The sequence below is a fragment of the Sinocyclocheilus anshuiensis genome, unplaced genomic scaffold, assembly GCF_001515605.1.
Source record: "Sinocyclocheilus anshuiensis isolate Anshui unplaced genomic scaffold, SAMN03320099.WGS_v1.1 scaffold1486, whole genome shotgun sequence".
Lineage (NCBI taxonomy): Eukaryota > Metazoa > Chordata > Actinopteri > Cypriniformes > Cyprinidae > Sinocyclocheilus > Sinocyclocheilus anshuiensis.
In genome coordinates this window covers 354,258-366,285 of record NW_015552651.1, presented here as the reverse complement: position 1 = coordinate 366,285, position 12,028 = coordinate 354,258, and the positions used below count along the sequence as shown (strand labels likewise).

The 12,028-nt window shown below is 37.1% G+C and overlaps 1 protein-coding gene across 2 annotated transcripts in view; it reads right to left on the bottom strand.

Moving 5' to 3' along the window:
• LOC107667071 (dual adapter for phosphotyrosine and 3-phosphotyrosine and 3-phosphoinositide-like) overlaps positions 1-10,624 on the bottom strand; it is a 14,453-nt gene extending 3,829 nt beyond the window's left edge. Inside the window, exons 1-8 of one of the 2 annotated variants that reach the window (XM_016458666.1) lie at positions 10,578-10,624; positions 8,921-9,108; positions 5,252-5,374; positions 3,797-3,930; positions 3,571-3,701; positions 2,709-2,756; positions 2,468-2,530; positions 2,296-2,381 (exon numbers count right to left, since the gene is read on the bottom strand). In XM_016458666.1, the coding sequence (XP_016314152.1) occupies positions 2,296-2,381; positions 2,468-2,530; positions 2,709-2,756; positions 3,571-3,701; positions 3,797-3,930; positions 5,252-5,374; positions 8,921-8,979 (644 nt within the window). In that variant the 5' untranslated portion in view covers positions 8,980-9,108; positions 10,578-10,624. Of the gene's footprint in view, positions 1-2,295; positions 2,382-2,467; positions 2,531-2,708; positions 2,757-3,570; positions 3,702-3,796; positions 3,931-5,251; positions 5,375-8,920; positions 9,269-10,577 lie in introns of those variants that run through there. The other variant, XM_016458665.1, reaches the window with a different exon arrangement.
• Positions 10,625-12,028: the final 1,404 nt, after the last annotated feature.

Below are 12,028 nucleotides of genomic sequence, written 5' to 3'. Positions count from 1 at the left end.
TCTCCCCTGCGCTTCCGCGTTCGTCACTTCTGAGCGGCGCATGCGCAAAGCCGACCTCCATACGTCATCCGCCCGGAGCTGCTTCCGTGTACAACTGTTGGCGCAAGCTACATTAAAGTGATTATTACGTTTTGAATATGGATATTTTTCTTACAAAAACGCATCGATTTGCTACAGGAAGCCTTTGTTCCCCCCCGGAGCCATGTGAGACACTATTTTTTTATGGATGGGCGCTTTTTAATTTAACTTCTTTTGGACTGAAGCATGCAACACCCACTGAGTGCCATTAAACAGCTTGAAACATCAAAGACAATTTTTAATATAACTCCGACTGGATTCGTCTGAAAGAAGAAAGTCATATACGCCTAGGATGACTTGAGGGTGAGTAATTTATGGGCTAATTTTCATTTTTTGGTTAACTAACCCTTTAACTTCTACTTCAAAATCTGAACCATTTAAATACAGGATGAGATTAATCAACTCGACCAAAGAGAATTCACATGCAGAAAGACTACAGCAAATCGTTTCCTCATCCAGACCCAACTGAAAACAAGCACCGAGTGGAGCATCATGCCAGCTCACCTGATGGGAAAGCTCGAGGAATTCCTCCACATACCTTTTCCAAAGGCCTACCACCCTGCCGCAGGCACCACAGCTGGTCTTCAGCCCAGTTCATCTTTGTTGGTCCAGTGTTCTGTCACGCTGTCTACAGTGTCGGAGCACGGAGACGAAGGCAATAACTTCACAATCTAGCAAGGAACACAGGGCAGGCAGGAGACACACGTAGCACACACCATGGAAGTACAAAATGACATTAACACTGAACAAAGGAAACCAGGAACAGACACCACTATATATACACAAGACTAAACGAGGGTAATTGACGAGACACACCTGAACCAAATGACTAATCAAACGAGAGGGAGAAACTGGGTCATGGGGAGCACATGGGGAGAAAACACAACAAAACAGGAACATAGGTCTGACAACAATGAGGAAAATAGATATGTACTAAAGATATTGTTAGTGATATCTAAAAAAATTATAACAGTACATTGAAGAAGGTTCTCCAAGTTTGATTCAATGGACTCAGAGACTGAAACAGGTTTATATAATGGAAAAAAATTACGGCATGGGTTAGATGAAGATGGATATTTTTCTTCAAAGATGGAAGAGTATTACAAGATATTTAGATATGTAATTTAAGATGGGTCAACTAATGTAATATTAATATAACATTAATTTAACCTCTCGAGATTTAATGTACAAATGTTTCCTCCGCAAAGAGAATGCATGATGACAGAGAATTTATTTTATTTATTTTTTCTCTCTCTCTCTTTTTTTGGTCTGTCCCTCATTTGTAAGGGGTTCAAATTTTGGGGATGGGGATGTTCTGTAAAAATATAAAAACCATAAATAAAAAGTTTTTTTTTTTTTTTTAAGTTGTATAATGGAAGTAAAAGGCTGAAATTAAGCATGCATTGGAAAATATGTGGGCAGGAGGAAGTCCATGTATAAGAGTTTCTGACTATACTTCCTCATTACTGAGAATCACTTGCATGTAGGAAAATATCAGATACACAATATCTATGAATAACACAATACTAGGATTTTGATATAAAATTGTAATTACTTTCTATTATCACCGCTTGGTCGGTAGACAGACAGCGTGAATTTTGATTCATGTCATGCACATTGTCTAATGCTGATTTAGTGAGTACAGGAACTGTAAGCTGTCAGCCACTTGAATGCTGCAGATACCAGCTCATTTTCAGTTGCCAAAAATAGACAGTAATTTTATGCTTGGCCAACTGCAGAAGTTTCAGATGTAAAAACAGATACGATATGTAGTCTAGCACAATAGAAAGGGGTCTTATTTTTCATCAAAAACTTTGCTTTTGTAATTAAATGAAACAGTCTGCCATTTTAGTTATCTCTATTTATTACAGTTTCTCTAAACCCTTAATGGGTAAAGTAACAATATTTTACTTTATATTTATAGTTATATTTTTAACTGTAGCCACTCGTTACATAAAAACATACAGCATTCAGAATTGAACTGAGCTGGCCTTGTTGATTTTGGCAGCAAACTAGGGTTATTATTGTTAAATAAAACTAAAACCATCAAAAAAATTCACTACTTTTCATTACTTGCAATAAAACATAAAATTACAAAAGATAAACATTAACTGAAATAAACATGTCATTTTCGTTTAGTTTAAATTTAAGTAGAGAGAGACAGAAAACGTGCATAATGTATTATCACGAATTATCACTTTATTATAAATCTCTTACCAGAAGCAGTTGACCCTCTCCTGACTGTAATCAAACTGGACAGCAGAGCACTCCGTCAGATCCAGGGTTCGTATTGGCTCTACAAACTGAGGAGACAGTTTTCTGTGAGATAAACAATCAACTTTAGTTCTTATCTAATTTAAATCTTATTGTACAAAATACACAGACCTACCATTTTATCCTTGAAATATTTAAGTTCATTTCTATTCAGTGTGAACCATCTCTGCTTCCAGTTCTGCCCAGAAAATAAATAAAGAGTAATCCGTCAGCCAATAAAACTAGGTCTAGGTTTGCTCTAGAACCAGTTTAACCCAGTTACAATTTACCTTATTAGCGTGAAACTGGCATTTACCGCAAACACTGGTTTGAATTTTTAATAGTCTATGTTTACATAGTAACTTTTGTAACCATACCTTGATTATCGCTCCTTGTTTAACCAGATAGCCTTCTTTAGTGCCAAGCTGTTGACAACATAAAAGCACTTTCGATTCAGGAGCCCAGATAATACTAAATACACAGATAAATTAATTAATGTTATTATTATTAAAGTGCCCCTGTTATGGATTTTTGAAAATTACCTTTCATGCAGTGTGTAACACAGCTCTAAGTGAATGAAAACATCCTGCCAAGTTTTAAATCTGAAAGTGCACCGTGTATAAAGTTATTGTCTCTCAAAAGAAAGAGTCGACTCTGAATCATTGAAACGAGTCGTTTTTAAAACGAATCTTAAGCTGTTTCATGTTGAAGTCAACATGAAACATTAGCATATTGCCCGCCCACTTGTTGGTCTTTTCCCGTTGGTCTGAATGAAAAAGTTAATTCATTCTTTGCCACTAGGTGCCGCTTTTGGAGCGGTAAAAATAGCGGTTTCCCCGGTAATGCTGTACACAAAGCAGCACTGCTGCTCACAAACGCTGCTTTATCAGGCATTACAGGCAGGATGCAATGGAAATGAGACCAATCAGACCAATCACCGCAGATTAGCGTCACGCAAAGGAGGGGTTTGGAAAAATGAATCGTTGAGCGAATCGTTTGGGAGTCGTTGAGCAAGTAAGGTAAAAATAAATACATATTATAAGACAATGAAAGTGTTTTTTGACCTTGCATGTATGTCAACCTATTGTTGGGGACTCCCAAAACCAAAATATGAACCTTTCATAACCCATAATAGGGGCACCTTAAGATTATTTTTGCTCTTTCCAAGCCACATTCATACTCTTTCAAATGCAGTATGTGTGTGTGCAAGTGGGTCTGTATAATGTCATTTTGACTTACTGCTGGAGCATTAGGCACTAGGTCGTTTTCATGCCGGCCTGTCTGCATGACCGTATGCACACACACCGTCTCATAAATGGATGGCTCTTCCACCTGCCGTGGGTATGGGAACCGCAGCACTATCAGGTTTCCTTGGTTACAAGAGTGAAACAGGAAACAGGGTCACTGTGCCAAAGAAATGCTGAAAAGCAGTTTGTGAACTGTAAGTTAAAAGCACATAGCTAACCTGTCTCGCTGCCTAGCAAGGGCTGATTGGCAAGGTGACTGCAAAAATCCTGAAGGGAAGGAAATTCATTGAAGCCAAAGGAATATTTGCCAAACTGCCGCCGGACATGAAAGTGTTTCACTGAATCCTTTGCTCTGAAGAAGTTTGGAGATGAAAAAGGGAGTGAGGAAGTGCTGTCATGCTGTGTCTGAAATCTCAGTATTGTTCAGTGTTAACTTGTTTATAGAACTGGTGTATAAAAGCGATATCACACCAAGTTGTATTGAAATAGGCATAAAAAAGCTTTCCATTGATGTATGGTTTGTTAGGATAGGACAATATTTGGCCGAGATACAACTATTTGAAAATCTGGAATCTGAGGGAGCAAGAAAATCACCTTTAAAGTTGACCAAATGAAGTGCTTAGCAATGCATATTACTAATGATAATACATGTTTGATATATTTACGGTAGGACATTTACAAAATATCTTCATAGAACATGATCTTTACTTAATATCCTAATGATTTTTGGCATAAAAGAAAAATCGGTAATTTTGACCCATGCAATGTATTTTTGGCTATTGCTACAAATATACCTGTGCTACTTATGACTGCTTTTGTGGTGCATGGTCACATTTATATATTTCAGTAGGAGTAAGAATAAGTAGCTTTACTTTAAAGACACAAGACAAAGTGAGGTTCACAGCTGATACATTGAAAAGGGGAACTGAAAAAACTTTAAGTAATCTAAAGAACCTCAGAAAATAAGAGAAATGGAAAAAATAAGAGGACTAACAAAACTATTGGTTAATCATTTGACTTTTTAACTTGCTTGCTTAATGAAAGGTCAGAGGATAACATTTCTCGTTTAGAAATGACGAGTGACTATTTTGCTACGAATAACAAAAAATGTTCTATTCACCAAAGAATCCTGAAAAAAAAGCATGCATGATGGTTTCCACAAAAATATTAAGCAGTGCAACTGTTTTCAACATTGATAACAATAAGAAATGTTTCTAGAGCAGCAAATCAGCTTATTAGAATGATTTCTGAAGAATCATCAGACACTGAAGACTGGAGTAATGACTGCTGAAAATTCAGCTTTGCCATCACAGGAATGATTTACATTTTAAAAATATTTTTAAAAATAGGAAAAAATAAAATAAATAAAAAATGAGACTTGGCTACCTGCAAAGCTACAATCCTATGAAAAGTTTTGTTTTTAAGTACTAAAAAATAGTTAGGATGTTTTTTATTAACTAAGTCAAATTAATATTTGTCTATTGTCCAAAGTACCCTTGCATACCATTTTTAATGATAGCTTTTGCAGGTACATTCCTCCATAAATTGAACGGAGTGCACACAAGGAAAATATTCAAGTGTGTTTGTGTCTGAGCAATACTGCACTTTAATATCAAAGTGATTCAACTGAGTGGACCAAGTACTTATAAACTTTTGAGGTGGACATTTCTTACCGGACAGACAAAGCATAGCAGTCAGGTCCTTTGTTGCTGTTTCTGAGTAAAAAATTCCCATCTACCCCATTCGAAAGGAGAAGAGCTTCAGCGGCATGCCGGGACAAATCATAATGATACCAGCTACAGAGAGAAACAGAATGGGGCACTTGAACACCAAGCCAAGATGTATGTTGATATCCACTATTGTCTGTCAACATCCACACACAGTTACCAGAGCTTTGGAAACTGGCATCTGGGTTAGACAACACAATGGATATGTGTATTATATATTGATGCACATGAGTGATTTCTCTTAAAACAAGGATAACACAGCACTGCATTACCACAGCAACAAAATAAAGCTGATTTCATTTGCATATTTTACTTAAATGGAAATCCATTTAGGATTGTCATGTATTTCAAGAACGATGTACACATCACCATGCTTCTCTGTTATTAGACTGATATTACAGAACAGTGACCTTAATACAATAACCCGCAGGCTGTATTGTGCCGTTTATTTACATAATGTGGTGGTGACATATTTGCTGTTGTTCCAGTATGCTGGTATGGGTATGGCGTATTTGTCCCTCATTATGCCTATATATCAAGTATAGCCTTAGCATAATGTTATGGGGTAAATCTTATTATAAAAATAAAACAATTTATGGACGGGATGATTCTCATACCTGTATCAACAGTCTTTTGACAACTGAATGTAAAACATCCACATGCATTACTGTAATTAGAATTGAGCTGAATGTGCTTACTGGTCATCAAAATAATGTCACAATGCAAATAAACAAACAAACAAAAAAAGCAAACAAACAAAATTAATGGCTCTTAACAGGCTCCTTTTGGGGTGAAATATAACCCTGACATGTTAGGCTTTGTGGGATTTCCAAAAAGCCTTTGTTTAATGACTATGACATAAAAAAGGGGGAAAAAATACACTGAAAAAAAAAAGTTTTACTTTTGTTTTGCTATGTTGCCCTTTACCAAAAAAAAATACATAAATAAATAAAAAATTATATACAGTGAATGAAAAAAAAAAGTTTTACATATGTTTTGCTATGTTGCTCTTTAACAAAAAAAGGTAAATTATATACAGTGATTAATAAAAAAAAATAATTTACATTTGTTTTGCTATATTGCCCTCTAACAAAAAAAGTGAAATTATATAACAGTGAATGAGCAATAAGTTTTCTTCAACCCTTTCATTCACTATAGATGAATAAAACGATAAAAGCATTTCCTCATTATTTCGCTGACGCTGCTATTAACTTCAGCAACAAACAGGTGTAGCTACAAATCAATTAAACGGCACAAACCAGACAACAGTTTGCGCTTCATAAACTTATGTTTCTTTCTTTCTTTCTTTCTTTATTGTTTTCATTCTCACATAACACTGTAAAAACAATATGATAAACTACATTGACAAAACAAATTTAGGTCAAGAAACATAAAAGAGGATCTGAGACTGATACACACAAACTTTATTTAGGGGAGTTCAAATAAAAGAGTTTATGGTTACTGAGCTTAATCCTGTGATTATTACAGTACCGCCGCTCCCTATACGCAGAGTACGCATTTTGCGTAGGGCACCAACTCCCATTTGATGAACGCAGTAGGCAGTATAAGCACACGTGACACGCCATTCCCGCATCTGCGCCCGCTCTCACCTCATGTTTGCGCATGCGGCTGAATACAAACGATCATCATAATTAATGGACAACTAGGCTATATCAGGGAAAAGACATCAGCACAGTCCGGCGATGAGAAAATAAAAATAAAAAAGCCTGATATGAAGCCTGTGCATCCCTTTCAGGTAACTACGTTCATAATCCTGTGAAACTTTTTTTGACTGTTGAAGTTAGTAACGTGTTTTAATGTTCAACGCGTCTGACTTAATATTCTAGTTTCCATGACTTAAAATGTATTATTACACGGCTCTGTGGAATACTTGATTCTGATTGGTCAGTCGCGACATTCCGAGGTATGCTATCCCTCGATAACAACCGGTAAAAGCTAATAACACAGGCTCATCCGGGTAACAGCAGTCGGCGCTGTACTCTTGCTTGAACTATTTTTTCTTGGTGGAAGCTTTGCGTTTGTTTAGCTAATAAAATATTAAAACTCGATTCAAAATGGTGTACAATTATTTAATTATGTCATCCTGGTATCGCGGACTCACTCTGGTTTCATACAAACGCAGCTGCTGCCATTTTGCTACGATTGTTTTGTACGCTGTAATGGATTATAAGAGAACTAACAAACTGGTAAGGTTTTAAAACATTTTCGTCTTAATTCTTTTATTGCCTTAATTATTTTTGTGGTGAAATGTTGTGTAATAAGTGGTTTGACTGCACCGTTTCCCTTAAATGTCCGTCTAGTTTGAATTTGCCGCTTGCTCGCAACTGCTGTCTTCAAGGAAGCTTTGCGTTCAAATATTTCAACTCAAATCAATATTTCGCGTCTAATTATTTACTTATGTGGCAAGTAGCCGTGTAATAAGCGGGATAATGTACATCCAGCCGGTACGTATGGTAATGTACGTACATCCTGATCACCCTGTCGGGGTTTATTCTGAAATAACAACCGGCTGGATGTACATAACCCTTACTTATTCCATGGTCTGTCTGAATACTGGATTCTGATTGGCTGGCGGGTATGCAGTAAAACCGTTTAATGCACAAGTAGTTCCAAGTCAGTTTAATCAACGTTCCATATTAATGCGCTAATTTAATTGCATCACTGGCACACACACACACACACACACACACACACGCAGGTACACACAACTGTTTTTTTTCTCTCTCTCTCGATCGATCGATAATTGAATATAATTCGTTCAAATAAATGTGATCTTAGCGCACTATTTCATCTCTGTCTGATTTGAAGCGGGCAGAAGCTAGAACAGCGTCTGGCGGTTCTTTGCCTCCACGTCGTGCATTTAAAATCCTTTAAAGCACGGCTAGCCTTTGATTATTCCTTATTTATATAAAAACAACGAGGCGATTGGTTAATTAATAAAAATCATATGGTTTCATTGAATAACACTGTTAAAATACATAATGTAATACAAAATAAACCATTTACATTATTACAAATGGTTGCAAAGGGCACCAAAGGCCTGCTAATTGCTGTTGTTACACTTACAGGGATCAAATCCTTGTTGACCAAACATTTAATTCAAATATCCACTTAATTTTTAATTTTTGGCCACCTTTTTGCGATAGAAATGCTACAGCCTCTTTAATTTCTTCAACAAAAACATGTGGACATCACAACTCTTACCAAAATTAACCATGGTTATTGTAGTAAAACTGCTTAATTTTATTTTGTGTGATTTCTGAATGCTTGAGACCATAAAATCAATCAGACAACTGTATTAATAAAATCATAGCCATAGTTAACTGTCTAGAGCTACAATTGTAATTTATAAATAATACAATTTAATTACAATTTATTTATTGAGTTTTATATTTTATTAAAGTTCTATTTTGACCCCTTATAGTAGGTTTTTGTTGTTGTTGTTTTTAGGACAACAATCCTACACAATCCTGCACAACAATACTATTCTGCTTAGGGCACCCATGTGGCCAGCAGCGGCCCTGGCTTATTATTTCTTGAATGCCGAAGGTCCAGAGAACGAAGAACGAAGAACGAAGGGTTGGTTCAACTCACCTAACTGACTCCAGCTCGTCGATTTCTTCCCCGCTGCTCCGTGTTGAACTGACACTCATGGTTTGATCTCCAGTGACTGAAGCAGATTCTCAGAGGCAGCGGCTCGCGGGGTCGCTGTCAGTCAGTCAGCACTACTTGTCAGTTCAGGTCGAAGTGAAACCGTTGCGCACGTACAGCTGATAATTATGCTACAACCGAAAGCGACAGCACAGGGAAGTCAAATAGATCCTCCCACAGATGAATGTAGTAATAATTTACGGGAACCAGATGCTGATTTGCACTTGTTCTCATACAAGACTGGCCACTATGGCGTTTAAATAATAGTGTCAAATCTCGCGCATATAAAACAAGACGATTGATTAGGTGTGCAGTCCTACTTTTGTTTTACACGCAGAAAATGTCATGACCTGCCGCGTTAAACAGTAAATTATTTTAATGACTAGATTCTAAGATTACGTCCTCATTTTCAGCATCGGGGATATAGGACTTTAAAAATAATATGCGGACCCCCTGGCTATTGTATACCACTTTGAGAACCCGTGTTTTAATGGTTCGTCAGCTAGTTTTATTAAACTAAACATTTAGTTAGCTAGCTATTTACAGTACATGGAATAAAATACCTTCAAAAAAACGTACTTGCTCCGACATGATGACCGGTACGTTAACAACACTGGTGTCAGTGATGAAACCAGTCAATCAAATGTCATGGTCGGTGTTGACCAATCACAGGAGCGGAGACGTCTGCCATTTGATCCCCGCCTCCAAAGTCTCAAAAGTCAACTTGACGAGCGAGCAGGGGTTGAGCAGTTGAGAGGGCGTAGAGGTCGAGCGAGCGCTACTCAGCGCCGTTCTCGCGAGAGAGCATTTTTGCACGCGGATACTGTTCTGTGCGCTCGCGGTGCAGAAATGCTCCCTCGCGAGGATGATTTTCCTCGCGCGGATACTGGTCTGTGCGCTCATATCATGTGCGCGCGTCTTGTTTTATATGCGCGAGATTTGACACTATTTAAACGCCATAGGGGGCCACATTTAAACCAGCTCCAGCACACGCGAACGACGCACAAAATTTAAGTCGTGACAAAACTCGTTCAGCAAGAAATTTAATTAACTTAGGCAATAAGGTGCGTGTGAATTTAGTCATTATATGGCTGAAATGTTAGGCACGACGGTTACAACCTGTTTTTATAGAGTCTATGGTTACAACATATTAAGGACACAATAGTATAAGGACACAAAATTTAATTAAACCGTGATTTCATTAAGCATAATTAAGAGGTACTGTATTCTTCCGCTAGGACGTGCTAATCAGTCGGCTATGGGCGCTGCGCAGTGATAAGGTGAACCAGCGTTTTGTTCGTTACATTTACATGTATTCATTTAGCAGACGCTTTTATCCAAAGTGACATACAAATGAGGAACATAACGAGCTATTCGTCACAGAGCCAACAATGTTACTCGTTACTGCATGCGGAACAATTATCGAACAATAAGAAGAATTCAAATTGATAGTGGGAACCTAAGGGATGACATTACTTTACACAGTATTTAGGCCTGCTCAAAATTCAAGAAATAAACAAATATGCAGTAGGCTATGCATGCTTGTAGGTTAAAATTAAATATGGATACAGACAAATGTTAAGTTTACTCGTTCTCTTACCTTGCCAAACGATTCAGTGCTTGGGAAAACAGGCGATTCAGACTGAACCTCTAAACGAATCGGATCGCTGCGCTTACTGTTCGACGCATTAATTGAAAAGAGCCGACTCAAAAGTGAACCGACTCATTTGACAGTCGGGTATCTCATAATAATGAGATAATAATAGTAATGTGGGCCATTGCTACTTAGAAAAAAAAGCTCGCTACTGAAAACGCTACACTATTTGTAAAGTAGAGTTGGTAGGAGTCTACAGTATATTCCAAGAGGAAGGTCTCAGAAGTGCAATGCTGCCATCATGCTGCCAAATGACCATAGCATGAGCATGAGCATCTCTGTCCTTACAATGAATGCTCTTATGCAAACGTGTCATGTCCATTCAGACAATTTTTGAGCCAAGTGGACTTTAAATGCAACTTCTAAACAATGATTTCTAGCGTTGAAAATTTCTTTAAAAGCTGTAGGTAAAAAGGTTGATTGTCTAAAATGTGGTGACAGATCATTCATAGTCCATATGCACTGACTTCTTGATACCTGTGGTTAGAAATTTGATGAGATAAAGGAAATTATCACAGTTTAACCATTCAGGTAAAATCTACCTATATGATATTTGTCTGGATGTATGTTAGACCAGTGTGGTTTTATTGCAATCATTGTTACCCAAAAAATATGAAAAAGCACTGCAATTCCTCAGATATTATTCTGACTTGAGAGGGTGTCAAACTAGATGTCTGAAAAAACACTAGAGAAAACAATCATTTGTGTAACTGGATATCTGAATCAAAACTGTTATATTACCTGTCTTGTGTGTGGACTTTTAAGTTTCTTCCCGTCTGGTGTGCCATATTTTAGTCAGTTTGTCATTTTTATGTTAGGTGTGGATGTACTCAGTTCTGTCCCTTGTGGATTTTGTATTCTTATTTTATTATTAAAACCTACTATCTGCATTTGAATCCAACGCCCCCTTGTTTCTGAGTTTGCCTGTGCAAAAAATAAAAAATAAAATAAAATAACAACAACCCTTAATCAGTAATAACTGAGATAAAGCTCTTCTGAAAACCATAGTTGTGTGACATGCAGAGATGTCAACCCTTGTTTACTGTATTATATAATATTATATCTTATAAACGAACAGTGACAAATTATTAGACATCTACACATCATGTCTCTGCGATTACATACCAATGGATGTTAAAATACTTCATCTATGCCATCTTGACACTCAGAACAACTGCTGACAGTAGTAAAAATGACCATGGACGACTTTATCTTAAATTTTATATTTAAGTCTCCAGGTAAAGCAAGAAAATGAGAAACGTGGAGCTGGATGTAAGAGAACTTAAAATAAAGCAAGCATGTGTTTCATTATCTGTTATTGAGCGTACATGATCACTTATTGTTATACCAGTTATACACACTCTAAAAAATGCTGGGTTAAATACAACCCAGTGCTG